This window comes from Leptidea sinapis, chromosome 27 (genome assembly GCF_905404315.1).
Source record: "Leptidea sinapis chromosome 27, ilLepSina1.1, whole genome shotgun sequence".
NCBI classification, from domain to species: Eukaryota; Metazoa; Arthropoda; class Insecta; order Lepidoptera; family Pieridae; genus Leptidea; species Leptidea sinapis.
In genome coordinates, this window is record NC_066291.1 from 8423532 (window position 1) to 8441447 (window position 17916).

Consider the following 17916-nt stretch of genomic DNA (forward strand, 5'->3'; position numbering starts at 1 on the left):
AATTTCACTATATGTTAAAACCCCCTGTCCGATTTATACTACTACGTGTTGGTATATTTAGATGTTCAGTAATTTCTAAAAAGTTTATTAATATAATAATAATAATAATAAATCTTTATTTGTTGCAAAAAAAAATACAATTTTGCTTAAAATTACCCTCGACCCCCAAACTAGGACAGCCCGTGATATGGGGGTCAGTCTCTTCCCAGTATGTGCAATGTAAAATGTCAAATAACAAACATCAACATATTTTAAGGTCTAACAATGGAAGTTATGCAACAAATTATGAACACAAAAACTATCTTATAAATAATTTAGGGCGTGTGTTGTGTGTTTGTGTGTGTGTATGTGTGTGTGTATGTGTGTGAGTATGTGTTTAGCTTTTTATTTCTCAAATACTATAAGTGCCTAATATAAGTAATAAAAATTCATTAACAAGAATAAGAATAAAATGTTTTTTAATATATATATATATATAATTATTATAGAGAATGGTTGAAAAAAACACAAAAACGACATGGGAAAATATACATTTTATTTCCAATTTTAAAAATATATTTCAAACTAAGTGTTTTTTCATTAAAAATATAAATTATATATAAGCACCACGCTGAGCTTAAGATTTAAAATAACTTAATGCTTAAAATTACATTTCATTAATCTTAACACTAAAAAATCAACAATTATTTTAATACTTCAATGATAAGTAGTTAAGCTAAGTTTTATGGAGTAATTTATGACTTGAATTCGTAAAATTATAATTCCATAAATATTAATATAAAACGATAACATACATTATTAAGAACAACTTGAATATTTCTTACAACTCTGGATGTCTGATATAAAACATTATAACATTCTCTTCAATTAAAAAAAAAATATTCAAATGGTCCAGTACTAAAATTACAAATAGCCACAGAGTAGATATATGGCCTTTCAAAACTTTTTTTATGGCTTAAATTAGGTTTAATACTTAATTTATTAATAGCGAGGTGTCTTTAATTAATAAGTAATAAATATACTTGTCTATCACATGGTTTCAAATACTTTACTTTAATAATATAATTCATTAGCCACAGTCGACAAAAGCCATATTGAATTTGATATCACAATTTAATCCATTAACTAAGGCCGCATATTATTTAGTTCTTAGATAACTTCTAAAGGTTGGAATGCTAGAAGTTCCTCCAAATAATTGCTTGGTTGTTGTCTTGCTCTCAGATTAAATCTTTTACTAAGAAGTTATGGACGGTTATACTGTTTACTAATATAGAAAAGGATTAATTCTTATAATTTGGTTGAACTGTAACTGGGTTTGGAGTGCTGTATGCATTCGGGGCCTTGATTCCGGGATCCGGACTGGAGGGGGGTGAATTAGGGATACCTGCATCACCTTCAGCATCACGTTCCACGATTTCTTCTTCATCGATGATAGAAATATCTCGTATCGAAGGTCTATGTGACCGCCGCCAGCCTAAACAAAAACATTCATTATGTGACAAGAGTAAAAATATTAAAATACTAAATTACTTCGCTCTATATAGGAAGATTTACAATGGTTAAATATTAGACTAAAATATTTATTTTGAATGAAGCAAATATTTATTATGATCGTTTGTTTAACATTGATAAAATTTCCTGTAGACGTGTTGCGATAATTGAAGGTCAAAGTTTAAATAACAATGCCGATACTAAGTCCACTCATTATCATATTGAAGCAACTACGTATAAGCGTGCTGGTCAGTGTTAAACATGATTGCATTACGAGCAGTCTGTTATTTATATTTCCTATTGACCACTTTTGTGAACGTGTCCTTAATTACCTGTGACAAAGATGTTGATTTGAAAGATAGTGATATAACAAATAACATATCTCCTATTCAAATTGGACTGTGGTCCAATCATAAAAACAGATTTACCAGAAATTATGCAACAGCAACAAAAGATGGCAGCACGTCAGTATCATCAAGTGAAGGAGAAGATGCAAAAAGATATGGTTCCAGTGAATTGAAAAGATATATAAGACAAGCTAATTATGCAAGTTATCCATACGCAGGCAATAACTATCCATTGCAGCAATCTCAACAATTTCCGGCAGGTCCAAATAATAATATGTTTAATACTAATCCAAATTCTTATCCACATTCAAATTTTCCAAGCCCTGTAATTTCAAGACCACCATATAACATTCAAGGGTCACACGGCCAGATGCCATTTAATACAAATATGAATAATAATTATCCCTATAATTCAAATAACAACAATCAATTCTCTCGTCAACCTTACATGAATAGAACTAACGGACCTCCATATAATAATAACTATTCGAAAGGTAACAATACACCATATCCCGGGAATCAAAGTTCTTATATATACAATCAAACATCTTATGGTAATCCATATAATACTCCAACTTATCAACCATATCCTTCCTACAATACTAACTACATGAAAAATCATACTAATCCACCGTTTAACAGCAATGCCAGACCAATTTCACCTAATTATAACTCAACCTTAACTAGACCTACATACCCTGGCCGTCCCTTAAATAATGGTAGTAATCCTTCCTACAATCCATTAGGAAATTTAATATTGAATGGCAATCAATTTCATCAAAATAATGATAGCTTATCGTCATATGGAGCAAATTCCTATCGCCAGATCAACCAAAACAATACGCCGTCTTGGAACTCGAACAATTACAACAGTAATTTAAATAAAGATTACAATCCTGCACAGGGTTTAATATTGAATGGAAATATGCCTGCTCAATATAACAATAATAATCCTCAAAATGGAAATTTACCACTTTTCCCGAAACCCTATGGACCTCATACTCCAAACGCGACAACAATGTACGATCCAAGGAAGAATCCTCCCCAACAATTTTCGTATAACAATAATAATTATTATTTGTGATTTGTTTAATAAATAAATTAAATGCTAAAGTATATTTTTTTCTTCTTGATGTGGATTATGAGTATGTATTCATTTTTGAGATTTGTAAATTTATACCCTCATATAGGTATTTTAAATATTCTTGTTCTTGAACTAACCTATTATATATATACTACGAATTAATCACAAAATTATGGATTCATGTAGTAAATGCTCTTGAATATTCATTTCTAGAATGTTTGGGTATACTGACTTGTTGTTTATTAATTTTCTGTTAGGCATGTGATAAATTTGAACACGAAAATTCCATGAATTGTAGAAAGGCGTGATAAGGCGTGATCTTACAGGACTTCTTTCCTCAATATTTTGAACGATATTACAATATCAATGTTTAACACTTTCAGCTTGTGGTGTTACAAACCATCGGTGCTTAATTGAAATATGCGAGTCTTGTTACTTATATCAGTGACTTTTCGTCAATAGGGTGGGCTTATCCATCATAGATTCACTATGTCCCCAACGTACGGATAAATATTTATATCACTAAGTTAATAGACAGTATGCAGTATACCGACGGATAGAATAGAATAGAATTATATTTATTTACCATTGGAAGTAACAATAACATAACATATTGCAACAACAATTGGTAAACGTTAATAAGCTACATCAGCTCGTAACTCTTTACGAGTTTTGACATGGGGAGAAGAATGTGATAAATAAGATAAGGAATTGACCAATCTGGCGTTTAAGGATCAAATAATAACGATTTTTTTGGATGTCTCTTGGAGTTAGATCTATAATGCCAAATTCGCAAAATCTTTTATTTAAGGAAGACGAGGACAAACGATCGCACCTGTCACCTGATGTTAATTGATCAGCGCCACCCATATTCTCTTGCCACACCAAAGGCATTACAGGAGTGTTGCCGGCCTTTTAGAAAGCTACTAAACTAGCCCTACACCGTCGTACCATCACACGTAGAATACCTGCTAGTTAGTTACCATACGCTAGCTGTTGTCAGCCATCTTTGAGTACTTACGCGCAAGTAAATATCAAGGGCCATCATCGTTCACAAGACATAACATCACAAGTATGTCAACAAAATGTTTTTTTTTAATGACAATTAAGGGACGAGACGAGCAGGACCTTTAAGTGATGGTAATTGATACGGCCTGCCCATTACAATGAAGTGCGGCTCAGGATTCTTGAAAAACTCGAAAATTGCGCTCGTTACCTTGAGACATAAGATGTTAAATCTAATTTGCCCAGTAATTTCACTAGCTACGGCACCCTTCAGACCGAAACTCAATAATGCTTACACATTACTGCTTCACGGCAGAAATAGGCACCGTTGTGGTATCCATAAACTAGCCGGCATCCTGTGCAAAGCCTCCCACTGGTATAACATGTTGACACACGTTGATAATATCGAGTTACATACCTTCCAACACTGGAGGCTTCGTAGTTTTAGACAGCAGTCTCGGACCCGTGATGGTGATGACAATGGCACCGAGGGGCGCAGTAATTACTATGGAGAGGATGCAGATGGTGATTACGGTTTCCGCGTAGTTGATCAATTCTGCGGCTGGCTCGTTGTTTCCCGCTAACTTCCGCACTTCGTCTAATGCGACAGGCGCTAGTGCAGCCTAAAATAATATATTCAGATTAAAGACGTCGAAATTTGTGTAGATTATTGTTATTTAGGTAGTCTTGCAAAACCAGCTTCAATTCCTAACGAGAAGAAGAAGCATTTTTTTATCTAGCTATGCTTTTATTATCTAGAAAAGTTTGTAAATTTCATAGCATTATTATTTTAACGCTATTCAAATAGTTTGCGGGCAGTAGGGCATGTGTCATAAGTTCAGTAGGTGTTGTATCTATTTCAGTTATTAATGTTGTGATACGACACACAATTTTTGTAGTCTTTCTTTACAAGTGCACTAGCACAACCTGACCACTACTAGAACTGCTCATTTAATGATACCACAGACTGGGAATGGAGCGACCGCCCTCAGGCTTTGAAATAATAAGTTTAATTGTACGATGTTGCTTTGTAACCATTTTTTTTATGATTGAAAAGAAGCCCGGTGAGTTTGTTGCGCCTGTTCTTCTCAGGTCTGAGGCGTACTTTTTGAAATGGGTGGTAGTTTTTGATTTTCAATAAGTGATAACATATCCTATTTTGAATAAACATATTTGAATTTGAAACATTCAACCCCTAATTAACCGATAAATGAAATGAAAAATGAAAAATTTTGAAAGATACATCGGCATATTTAAAACCAGAACCAGATATATGAAATTTTGTACATGCTTATTATTAACTGTCCATCATTTATTTTACCCCGTTAGGGGTGGAATTAGCAGAAACATACATACATACAAAAAACACATGTGTCCTCTTTTATTATTATCAAGCATTGATTAAGAGAGAGGGAGAGAAGAGTCGTTTACAAACTTAATATGCGTATTGTTAGCTTCGGCTGTATTTATCTTTTTATTGAAGTAGGCCTTACTTTGCGGAAATCCATAATTATACAAATGATTTAAGTTTTCTTTAGTATTAATTCCGCAATTATGATTTTGGCGAGACAACACGTCCTGAGGATGCCTCATGTACAGGCGAAACACGTGTCGAATTGTTTAAAAACAAATATTGGCGGAATTAACATTGAAGAAAACTTAAATCATTTGTGTATTTATCTTTGTATATGTACCTATCTGAATCTTTAAACGTTATTGCAACAACTTCAAGAGTCCGATTAACTTGAAAACTTGGCCTTGTATCCAGAATCACTAGGATGATTACAATAATGTCAATGACATATTTATTTAAGTTTTTCTCATATTCTGTACATATACATTATTATTTTTTGTAAAAATATAAGCTTTGTATAAACCGTCAAGAAATGGTTTCAATTATGCGCTACTTTGGGGATTTCTTGGTTTTTTTTTTATGAAAATAAGGGACGAGACGAGCAGTACGTTCATCTGATGGTAATTGATGCACCCTGCCCATTACAATGCAGTGCCGCTCACGATTCTTGAAAAACCCAAAAAAAATCTGAGCAGCACTACAACTGCGCTCGTCACCTTGAGACATAAGATGTTAAGTCTCATTTGCCCAGTAATTTCACTAGCTACGGCGCCCTTCAGAGCGAACACAGTAATGCTTACACATACTGCTTCACGGCAGAAATAGGCGCCGTTGTGGTACCCATAATCTAGCCGGCATCCTGTGCAAAGGAGCCCTGGTTCTTGGGATAGCGGCCATAAAATACAATATAATATTTTTAATTACCTGGACCGTAGCTTTAGCCATCCATGCAAGCCCGACGAAGATCTTTTCTTTCATGTTTAAGTTACTGCGCACAGCACTGACGCTGGTCACAATAGCTCGGAGAACCATGCAGGTGATTAATATACCAGCGCCGACCATCACAAGATGTGGAGGTAAATCAGATATCTGTAAAAGCCATAAAAATACAATATACTGGCGTATAGACAAACAGAGACTGATGCTGGAGGAGAATGCTGGGAGTTTCATGGACCGAGTTTCGCACCAACGTCTCCATTCTCCAAGAACATGGCATAAAACAACCCCTTTCAGTGTTAATACAGAGTCGCATTCTTAAGTTCGTCGGACACGTCTCCCGGCGAGAGAGTGAGTGCATTGAGCACCTTGTCGTGCAGAGCAAAGTGGAGGTTACCATAGGCCCGCCCTATAGAATGTCACCCATGTGATGGACTGACCAAATTAAGTCTGTTGTGGGCGGTCCATTGAACGAGTGCAGAAGTGTGCCCCAAAAGATTCCATTTCGTGATGACCACGACCGCTCTGTGAAGAGTGTAACGACGAAGAAGAAGAAGACAAACAGAGTGTGCGAGAGATAAGAACATCTCTAACGGAGATACAGCAAGATGGAAAACGTAAGCGAATCTATTGTTACTGTAACCGATTTTGATTAAAAAGGCGTAAAAGTCAGCTACATTTGGCTTAGCTTTTTTTTTTTTTTTTTATGGAATAGGAGGACAAACGAGCGTACGGGTCACCTGGTGTTAAGTGATCACCGCCGCCCACATTCTCTTGCAACACCAGAGGAATCACAAGAGCGTTGCCGGCCTTTAAGGAAGGTGTACGCGCTTTTTTTGAAGGTACCCATGTCGTATCGTCCCCGAAACACCGCACAAGGAAGCTCATTCCACAGCTCCTTAATATTTTGCTAGAACGAAAGAGAAAGAAACACATTGATAAATATAATACAAATAGAATATTCTATGGTTCATTAACCATAATAATTTGCTACCATTGTAGCAAATTATTTTATTAATAGGTTTTATTTCTAGCATCGGTTGCGTATACACGTATATATACATAAAACTCGATTATTAGTTTCAAACTCAGTCGGTACTCTACTAGACAATCACTGTCCAGCTCACTGAGAGAGAAAATCCTTAAACAAATTAATTGACTTAAACACCGTTTAATTTATTAAAAATCTAATAATTAAAAAAAAAGTGGGAGGCTCTTTGCACAGAATGCCAGCTATATAATAGGTACCACACAATGGCGCCTATTTCTGCCGTGAAGCAGTAATGTGTAAGGATTATTGTGTTTACGGTCTGAAGGGCGCTGTAGCTAGTGAAATTACTGGGCAAATGAGACTTATGTCTCAAGGTGACGCAATCGTAGTACGGCTCAGAATTTTTTCGGGTTTTTCAAGAATCTTGAGTGGCACTACATTGTAATGGACAGGGCGTATCAATTACCATCAGCTGAACGATCTGCTCGTCTCGTCCATACTGTCATAAAAAAAAAAACAATATATTCAGACCTAAACACAGTAATGTTTACATATTACTGTTTCACAGCAGAAATAGGCGCCGTTGTGGTACCCATAATCTAGCCGGCATCCTGTGCAGAGGAGCATCCCACTGATTAACGCGAGTGTTACACATTTAAATAAAATACTTTTTAAAAAGCATGCAATTGTATCAGATGTAATTTTTACTGGTATCTGCGAATCCAAGACAACAAATGTCATAATTGTCATTGTGAAGTTGTCATTTTAATTATTAATAGTTGTAAAGAATTTGTAGAGAATCACTGTAGAAAATTTGATAAAAATTAATAAGTTACGGATTCAAAATGAAGTCTGAATGTCTGGACATAAAACCATTTCTGTCGGGGTAAATATATGATAAGGATTATTATAAGAGCTACATAGCTTTTTAATTCTTACCACAATTTGGGCGCCTGTGATACCAAACAACATTGGTTCAAAGAACATCCAGAAGATCTCAAAGGCAGTGGCTACAGGATTATCTTCCAACTCCCATCCTTGTTCCACCCAGTTCTTTCCCGCTATAAATGCAAAAGCAATCACCGCCAGTGGACCTGAAAAAAAAAATATTAGGACTTAAAAAAATAAAAATTAAAACGCCTGTAATTGCGAATGTTAAAATTATTGGCTCATAACATATTCTTAATAACTATAAACATATCATGTTGCTAACCATTGCAAGATTATTAATAGTATATATGATAAAGTTTAATATTTAATGCTTAGAGAATTTACCAACCATCATTTATAATAGAGTATCGAAGGCCCAGCAATTTAGGAAACTTTATAAATTCCAAGTGATTTTGCATTCCAAAGACCAAAAGTTTTAACAAAAAAACAACCGATTTCAAAACAATAGATATAATATGCACTAAAAAGTATTAAAATAATTGCGTATTTTTATACAATCTAATTAATTAATCTAATTCTAGTTACGATTAGTGTAATTTTTAGAATCCTATATGCGTGTATAGCAAATTTAAGACTTTTATCGTTTTCTCATGGATGCCATTGTCAGATCTGGACCAAATTACAATGGGACCACACGGGAAGCACCAGCTTTCAAAAGGAATTATCAAAATAGGTTCACACAGTCGAAAGTTTTGAGGTAACAAACATTAAAAAACATACCGACGAATTGAGAAGTTCCTCCTTTTTTGAAGTCGGTTGAAAAACATCTATAGCACAAGAATGCTTAGTAATATAATACCTAATATTTTAAACGATTTGCCAGATAATCTACAAAATTTATATAAAATGAATAGAAAATAAGGGCTTACTAAAAAATATATTTAGAACAGCAACCATATTTATGTGTTGACTAATGTAGATATTAAATACCATTATTTAATTATTATATTTATTGTAACGTAACGTTGAAATCGCGAGTGACAACTTACCCACATAAACCCTTTAAGGGTTTTCGTAGTATTTAGATCTATAAACTTTTTTGTATGATAATAATAGAAAATAGAAATAGAAACTTAATACTTTTGGTATAATTAATATTCTTCATTTATCTTGACATTTCTTTGACTTCAGAAACAACAGCAATTATTTTCTGTGATGATGTGTAATGATAAATAAACATCTACATAAAATAAGCCAGTGGGAGGCTCCTTTGCTTACCAGTGGGAGGTTCCTTTGCACAGGATGCCGGCTAGATTATGGGTACCACAACGGCGCCTATTTCTGCCGTGCAGCAATAATTTGTAAGCATTACTGTGTTTCGGTCTGAAGGGCGCCGTAGCTAGTGAAATTACTGGGCAAATGAGACTTAATATCTTGTCTCAAGGTGACGAGCGCAGTTGTAGTACCGCCCAGAATATTTGGGGGTTTCAAGAATCCTGAGCGGCACTGCATTGTAATGGGCAGGACGTATCAATTATCATCAGCTGACGTCCTGCTCGTCTTGTCCCTTATTTTCATAAAAAAAATAAGCAACAAGCATAAATACTAACAATGAGGGTACTTCAAAATTTAAAGTTCGTTAAGTGACATTGTATGCTTAGATCTTTTATATAGATTATGACAGCTGTGAAATAGAGTTAGCCCCTATTTCGAGTAATTCACGCACTCTAACACAAAGTGTCATACAAATCGCGAGTGTAAGACGTAGATTGTAACGCACACTATTACGCACAGTATTAAACCTGGCCTGTGGCCTGACATATAAGTTTGCTAAGATCGTACGTTCATATGATGTAATGGCCATTAAAGAAACCATTTAATGTTTTTTTTTAATAAAAATAAGGGACGAGACGAGCAGGACGTTCAGCTGATGCTAATTGATACGCCCTGCCCGTTACAATGCAGTGCAGCTCAAGATATTTGAAAAACCCCAAAAACTAGCGGCACTACAACTGCGCTCGTCACCTTCAGACATAAGATGTTAAGTCTCATTTGCCCAGTAATTTCACTAGCTACGGCGACCTTCAGACTGAAACACAGTAATGCTTACACATTACTGCTTCACGGATGATATAGGCGCCTTTGTGGTACCCATAATCTTGCCGGCATCCTGTGCAAAGGAGCCTCCCACTAGTCTGTAAAAAAGATACAACTTGTATAACCATTGTTTATTACCTATTCATCTCATGTCATGTCTCACGTCCTGCTCATCGCGTCCCTTATTTTCATAAAAAAAAAATAATTGTAGAGTTCGCACCGAATTAGTTTGTCCTTATTTATAGAATTATTTATTGTTAGTCTAACAGTAAGTTTTCGCTGCATTTCTCAAAGTAGAGTCAACTAAACGATATGTAAATATAAAGGGCTTCTGAATGCGTGTGTTTCCTCATTGTTTTATTGCGGCTCCGTTACTATTCCTATAACAATGTATTGTTCGAGTGAAAGCCAATCTCTACAACGCAGAAAACAATCAACATACTCGCTTGGGTTGCGTCCAAACAATTTTTACGGTTACTAAGTAAGCTGCTAACTGTCCATAGTGTGATAACATTATCAACAACTCCGCATTATACCGACTTATTAAGTTTAGTAGCAGGACTTGCAATGCTTGAAAAATGTTAGAGTTTAAAAGTAGGGAAATGTATGGGTTTAAAAGTAAGGATAAATAAAATAAATTTTTGGGGTATAAAAAATAGATGAGGACCGTTTCTCAGACCTACCAAATATATCGAACATAAAATTTATCGTATCACAATATTTATTATATTCGATTGCCATCTTGCAACTCTATTGCGTATCTGTGGATGGAATAGAATAATATTAAAATCGCGATACAAAATAGGTGTTGATCGTAGACGGGTGAAAATTTGAAGTTGTATGTATTTTTTAATGCTGAATCATAATAAAATAAAATAAAAATTGTCAAAAAAATAAAAAAAAAATATATTTAGGGTTGGGTGATCCTTATCATTTAGGGGTATAATGGATGTTGGCCGATTCTCAGACCTACCCGATTTACACACATATTTTCAAACAAATTGGTTTAGCCGTTTCGGTGGATTTTGGTATCAAACACTGGGACACGAGAATTTTATATATGTGAATGCGACGATTCAATTAATTAATTTAGTAATATGTATCTAAAAAATAATAGTTGCTAGTTATATTAATCACTTTTGTATTTCTTAAGATTTTTTATTTTTACAAAATTTAAAAAAAACCTTAGTCCCCCTGAAATCGTTATCTGGAAAGCTAGCTAAAATAATAATAAAAAAGTAACTAAAATTTGAAAAACAAAATTTTATTAACGATGCGGGATTCGAACCCACATATATTTTACAACCCACTATAAAATTCTGTTTGCTTTGTTCAATTCTCAGGTTGTTGCTTCTTTATAACGAGGCGGTACTCGAACGGTTAGCTCAGTTGGTTAGAGCACCGGCACGGAACGCCGGAGGACGTGGGTTCGAATCCCGCATCGTTCATAAAATTTTGTTTTTCAACCTTTATTTGTGTATTAATCCTAGAAGTGAGGGTTATCACTTTAAAAACATATCATATTGTTTAAAAATGTAACTTTTACGCAAAATCTAATGTAAGAATACAGTTACACGCGTTTTAATCCTTGAAAAAGTGTTTTACTCAATTAAAAATTTAAATTAAAGTTTATATTTTTTTTTCAATAATTGGCCCAGCGTATTGAGCGGGAAGAGCGAATATTATTTGACCTTTGACCTGGTCAATTATGACATTCTTTGGAAAAAGCTTTCTGCTACGAAAGCTCCTACTGAGATCATAAATTTATTAAAATTTTGGTACGGAAACCAAATAAACTGCGTTAAATGGGGTGACACCCTATCTAGTGGCTACAGACTAGATTGCGGTGTGAGACAAGGAGGGTTGACTTCTCCTGATCTGTTCAATCTTTACATCAACGATTTGATCGTCGAACTCAGGAGGGCCAGAATAGGCTGTCATGTGGGAAATATATGCATCAATAATTTAAGTTACGCTGATGATATGGTCCTGCTGAGTCCATCGATCAAAGGGTTACGTAAATTAATATCAATATGCGAAAATTATGCTAACAGTCATGGATTGAAGTATAATGTTAATAAAACCGTGTTTATGGTATTTAAATCTGGAAAGGGTCCAGAAAATATTCCTGGGGTATATCTGAATGAGAATAGTGTAAAAATTGTAAATCAATTCAAATATTTAGGTCATATGTTAACGGAAGATCTGAAAGATGACTGCGATATTGAGAGGGAGCGAAGGGCGCTCTCGGTACGTAGCAACATGATAGCACGAAGGTTTGCAAAGTGCAGCAATGAGGTGAAAACAACACTATTTAAAACTTATTGCCTGTGTATGTACACCTGCCAACTGTGGTGTAATTATTCAAACAAGACCTTAAGTTCACTAAGAGTGCAATATAATGATTCCTATCGAGCTCTTATGAAACTTCCAAGGTATTGCAGTGCTGCAAGTATGTTTGCGAGAGCGAGAGTGCCCGACTTCTTCGCAATAATTCGCACACGAATTGCTTCTTTTTGGGATCGAATGAGACGCTCCACCAACGGAATTCTGATGACTGTCTCTAACAATGTATATAATAACGATATTTTCAAAAGATGGATGGACATCCATCTTAATAAAAATAGAAAATAAGATATTTAATATAAGTAAGTAATTTGTAATTTATTTAATTTAATTTTTTTGCATGGTTAGTTAATTCGATTTAGTTGTAATTTAATTGTAATTTTGATTTTAATTTGTATTTTCTATGGGTTATGCCTAAAATAAATGATTATTATTATTATTATTATAAATCTCTATATATAATTATAACGAAAATGGTCTTTGTTTGAGGCTCAATCACGCCTAAACCACTGATCGTATCGAGCCATTCGATGCGAAATTTATCCTAGATGGTTCATGGCTTTTTTTCTTTTTTTTTTCGAATTCCAACGGTTTTTCCTGTTGTTTTACTTTTATGAATATTTTTCCCGCTAATAAGACGTATGAGCGACGTGTCGTCGAATGTGAGATGGAGACCAATGGAGACAGATAAACACCAATTTCTCCATGAATTGCACCGAATCCAGCCTTTTTTTCCCATTTATTCTTTGTTTGGTTGCGTATCAACATTTATTTTTATTATGATATTAATAAGTTATTATATCAATAAATTTTCTCTTAAGTTTTAAGTTAAATTTCAGAAAAACGATAAAATTTTTATAAAAATATAAAAATGATGAATCAAATTTTATTTATTTCTTTTTAAAATTCGTCCAGCGGGAAGGTCTAGTAAATAATAAAATGATAAATTATTTATGACTAGCTGACCCCACAAACGTTGTATTGCCATATAAAGTATATATATGCCATATAGAGTAATAGGACAATATTAATAATTAAAAAATTTTTGGGTTTATACCCCAATAAGATGACGATATTCTTTCAATTTGATTTCTGAACGACGGGGGACACATCAAAGGAAAAACAAAAGAGTTGTATTTTTTTAATTCCGAACATTTTAATATTTATGCCTTTTAAACCTTCTCTGAACTTCCACAAATAATTCAAGACCAAAATTAGCCAAATCGGTTTTCTCCGAGTTTTAGCGAGACTAACGAACAGCAATTCATTTTTATATATATATAGATAGATATAATGATAAATTAGTATGTAAGTTGTTATGTACCCTAGGTTTTTGGTTGACGTCTTATAATAGGTAGATTGCAGGCTTTTAACATAGCACATTAATGATGAGTTTGTTTTTATGAATATATCATACTTATCGTTATTTTAATTGAGTATTTGTAGTATAATGTAGTGTTGGACGGTACAATGGAACCTTATTAAATATTATAACAGTTAAATAGAGAAGGCAACACCGCTCTTCTGAAACTTTAATTGTGAAATCAGAAAACTTGAAGTATATTTCTGTTAACTTTGTTATATATGAAGTTATACAGGTTATATATGTTGGTTCTATTTTTACCACTGTTCTACGTACTCAACATTACTTTTAACATTTACATTCAATGTATATTTATCTTAATATATATAAATTACGTGTCACGTTGTTTCTCCTCGACGGACTCATAAACTATTTAACGGATTTTAATGGGGATTACTTCATGGAGTGCAGTTTAGTCCAACTTGAGCGATAGGATAGTTTTTATTTCGATTTGTGACTCATAATTATTTTTATATCCAATATTTGTTTTGTGTGGACATATTTTCTATGAGAAAATATATTGACGCACGGTTTGACAGTTCTGCCGTTTTGAAACAATTTCATTATAACAACAGGGAGCATATTTTACGAAATAGTTCTTGATGTTATGAAATATTATTGACAATTCAAAATCAAAATCACTATTTTATTTATTATGTACAGAACAACGTCTGTCGAGTCAGCTAGAATATTATAATTTTTCATTTGTAATAGCGATGACATGTCGTTAGATTGACAAAAAATAATTAAAAGTATGATGTTTTAAAATGTCAATTTTTGTGGTGAAAGTTTCTTCACCACTCGTTGACAATCAATCGTGTCGATTGAGAGTTATTAAAACAGAATCTAAAGAGGGCATACTTTAAACAAAATTCAGAACGTGAACAAAGGCGTGTTTTCGCTTCAAACGCTTAGCACAGACTAAGTGAGTTGACTACAGCTGGCCACAACTAGTACCACAATCAATTAATTTGAGACGTAGTATAATAGTAGTGATTTAGTATATTTTGCAGGTATAAAGGATGGCATTTTAGACTAAGGCTTGGTCTTCGCTGCGCTTCAACTAGATACCGCAGGCGTACTCGAGCCAGGCTCGAACAATGTGTGACGTTGACGTGCCACATGTTCTGTTAAACTTTGCCCATAATTGAAACTAAATAATAATACTACAAGAAATAAGAAAGACACTGGGATCACATGGTGTTTTATTAATTTCAATGTAAAATAACACGAAGCGTATGTTACAAATTTTGAAAGATTGAGTGTCAAGATGCCACGCACACAAGCATCTAATAGTTGCAGCAATAAAAAAGCTATTGTTGTTAGGTGGTGCGGTATCTAGTTGGAGCGCAGACCAATCCTTAATTGAAACCCATTTACAATTCTAAATGATTAAATATTTACATTAGGACAAATAGTACGTATGCTATACGGATACTCTTAACACCGGAGGAATCACAAGAGTGGATTTAAAGGTTTTTTTTATGAAAATAAGGAACGAGATGATCAGGACATTCAGCTGATGGTAATTGATACGCCCTGCCTTTTACAATGCAGTGCCAGGATCCTGAAAAACCCAAAAATTCTGAGCGGCACTACGATTGCGCTCGTCACTTTGACACCTAAGATGTTAAGTCTCATTTGCCCAGTAATTTCACTAGCTATGGCGCTCGTCAAACCTAAACACGTGTGTAAACATTACTGCTTTACGGCAGAAATAGGCGCCGTTGTGGTACCCATAATCTAGCCGGCATCATGTGCAAAGGAGCCTCCCACTGGTAAAATATGTACATTTTCAAATACCAAAAACGTACGTGAACGAGGATCGAACCGTGGATTCCACCATCGCCTTTTTTATTGAAGTATGGTGTCATAAATATTAATAATAATAATCATATTTGTTCAAGTCTAATAATAAATGTTTTTTTAATGATAATAAGGGACGAGACGAGCAAGACGTTCAGCTGATGGCAATTGATACGCCCTGCCCATTACAATGCAGGGCCGCTCAGGATTCTTGTTTCAGGAGTTTTGTCATCATTCGAATGCTATAATTTAATAAATAAATAACAAAATAAAAAAAAATAGGATAACCTGAGTTGCAGAGGCTAGGTCCTTCCGAAATCTTATGACGTAAATATTTACAAACTCACTAAAATGTGTATGTGTGTGTGTGTGTATGTGTGTGTGTGTGTGTGTGTGTGTGTGTGTGTGTGTGTGTGTGTGTGCGTGTGTGTGTGTGTAAATAGTAAAAATATTTACCTCCACCTCCCCAACCGATCTCCTCTGAGCCCAAGACTGACAATAAGCCACCAGTCAGCAGTAATAAGACCCTCAAAGGCACTAAAAATGCATCATTTCGTTCAGGTACATATTTTATGAGGTAACCGCAGAAGATTCCAAACGCAATACCACACACCACGCTCAAGGGACCCTGAAATAAAACATTTTTTTTTTATGATAATAAGGGACGAGACGAGCAGGTCGTTCAGCTGACGGTAATTGATACGCCATGCCCGTTACAATGCAGTGTCGCTCAGGATTCTCAAAAAACCCAAAAATTCTGAGCGGCACTACAATTGTGCTCGTCACCTTGAGACATAACATGTTAAGCCTCATTTGCCCAGTAATTTCACTAGCTACGGCGACCTTCAGACCGAAACACAGTAATGCTTACACATTACTGCTTCACGGCAGAAATAGGCGCCGTTGTGGTACCCATAATCTAGCCGGCTTCCTGTGCAAAGGAGCCTCCCACTGGTTTTTTCCATCATTTCCATCATTTACTATTTTATAGTTTAAATGAACTTGTTTATATAAGAGTTATGGCTTAAACCGGCTTTATTGTAGACTAATCGTTGTTACTAATCTTTGTTTTTACCATGGGTGATATACTATACGTTTTGGTACATATTATATTTAATTTTGATTATAGTTTGGGTATTAAGAGTGTTTATAAACTGACTAGAATGTAAACGTCAGAAAGAAAAACGTCATGTTAATGATACTTTGAAGAATGATATGGATCGCTTTGTCAAACACACACTAGACCAATTTTGTTAAATGCTTTTGTAAAATTTTTATTCATGTATAATTTTTTTTGTTATTGGCACACTTGTCTAAATGTCAGTTTTGTGGAGCTAAGTTCTGCGGTTTATGCGGGCTGTTGGACTAACAACAGAGTGTTTGTAATACAAGAAAAGAAAACTCACTAGATTTCACTATTTTCTTAACATTTATTGTTTTATTTACGAATAAATCATTAATCTCAATCAGTTAACACGCTTCGAATAATAATTAATTATGAATTGGCGTCGCATTGAAATAAAAATTCAACGATTTGATATAAATATGGCCATGAAAAGAAGTTATTAACATGTACAATTTTATTTATAAAAATAAGGGACGAGATGAGCAGGATGTTCACCTGATGGTAATTGATACGCCCTGCCTATTACAATGCTGTGCCGCTCAGGATTATTAAAAAACCCCAAAAATTCTGAGCGTCACTACAATTGTGCCCGTCACCCTTGAGACATAAGATGATAAGTCTCATTTGCCCAGTAATTCCAAAAGCTATGGCGCCCTTCAGAATGAAACACAGTAATGTTTACACATTACTGCTTCACGGCAAGGCGCCGTTGTGGTACCCACAATTTATCCGGCATCCTATGCAAAGGAGCCTCCCACTGGTATTATTGTTACACTTGAAAGTATGTCATGAAAATAGAAAAAATATTAGTATAATAACTACTTAAATAATAAAGAGGATTTAGGAGATGGGTGGACGAGATTAAAGCAGTTGCCGGTAGTACATGCACTAGAAGAGCTAAAAGAAAAAAAAGAGTCAGTGGAGGCAGTTGGAGGAGGCCTATGTCTATAATAGACAAACAGACAAAACCCATAATTATTCAACTAATAAAAAAAAATGTATATATATAATTTATGAAGGAAAATACTGTCAAATTTAAGTAATAATAATGCATGTAAAATTAGATTAAGTATTTTGTC

The 17916-nt window shown here is 34.5% G+C and overlaps 1 protein-coding gene across 6 annotated transcripts in view; it reads right to left on the reverse strand.

Annotated features, from left to right (window-relative positions):
- Positions 1–515: 515 nt before the first annotated feature.
- Positions 516–17916, reverse strand: part of LOC126972710 (sodium/hydrogen exchanger 9B2-like) — an 82106-nt gene continuing 64705 nt past the window's right edge. For all 6 annotated transcript variants that reach the window (XM_050819612.1, XM_050819611.1, XM_050819614.1 and 3 more), the window contains 5 exons: positions 16168–16339; positions 8148–8302; positions 6206–6370; positions 4346–4550; positions 516–1474 (listed from right to left, as the gene is read on the reverse strand). In XM_050819612.1, the coding sequence (XP_050675569.1) occupies positions 1281–1474; positions 4346–4550; positions 6206–6370; positions 8148–8302; positions 16168–16339 (891 nt within the window). In that variant the 3' untranslated portion in view covers positions 516–1280. The remainder of the gene's footprint in view (positions 1475–4345; positions 4551–6205; positions 6371–8147; positions 8303–16167; positions 16340–17916) is intronic.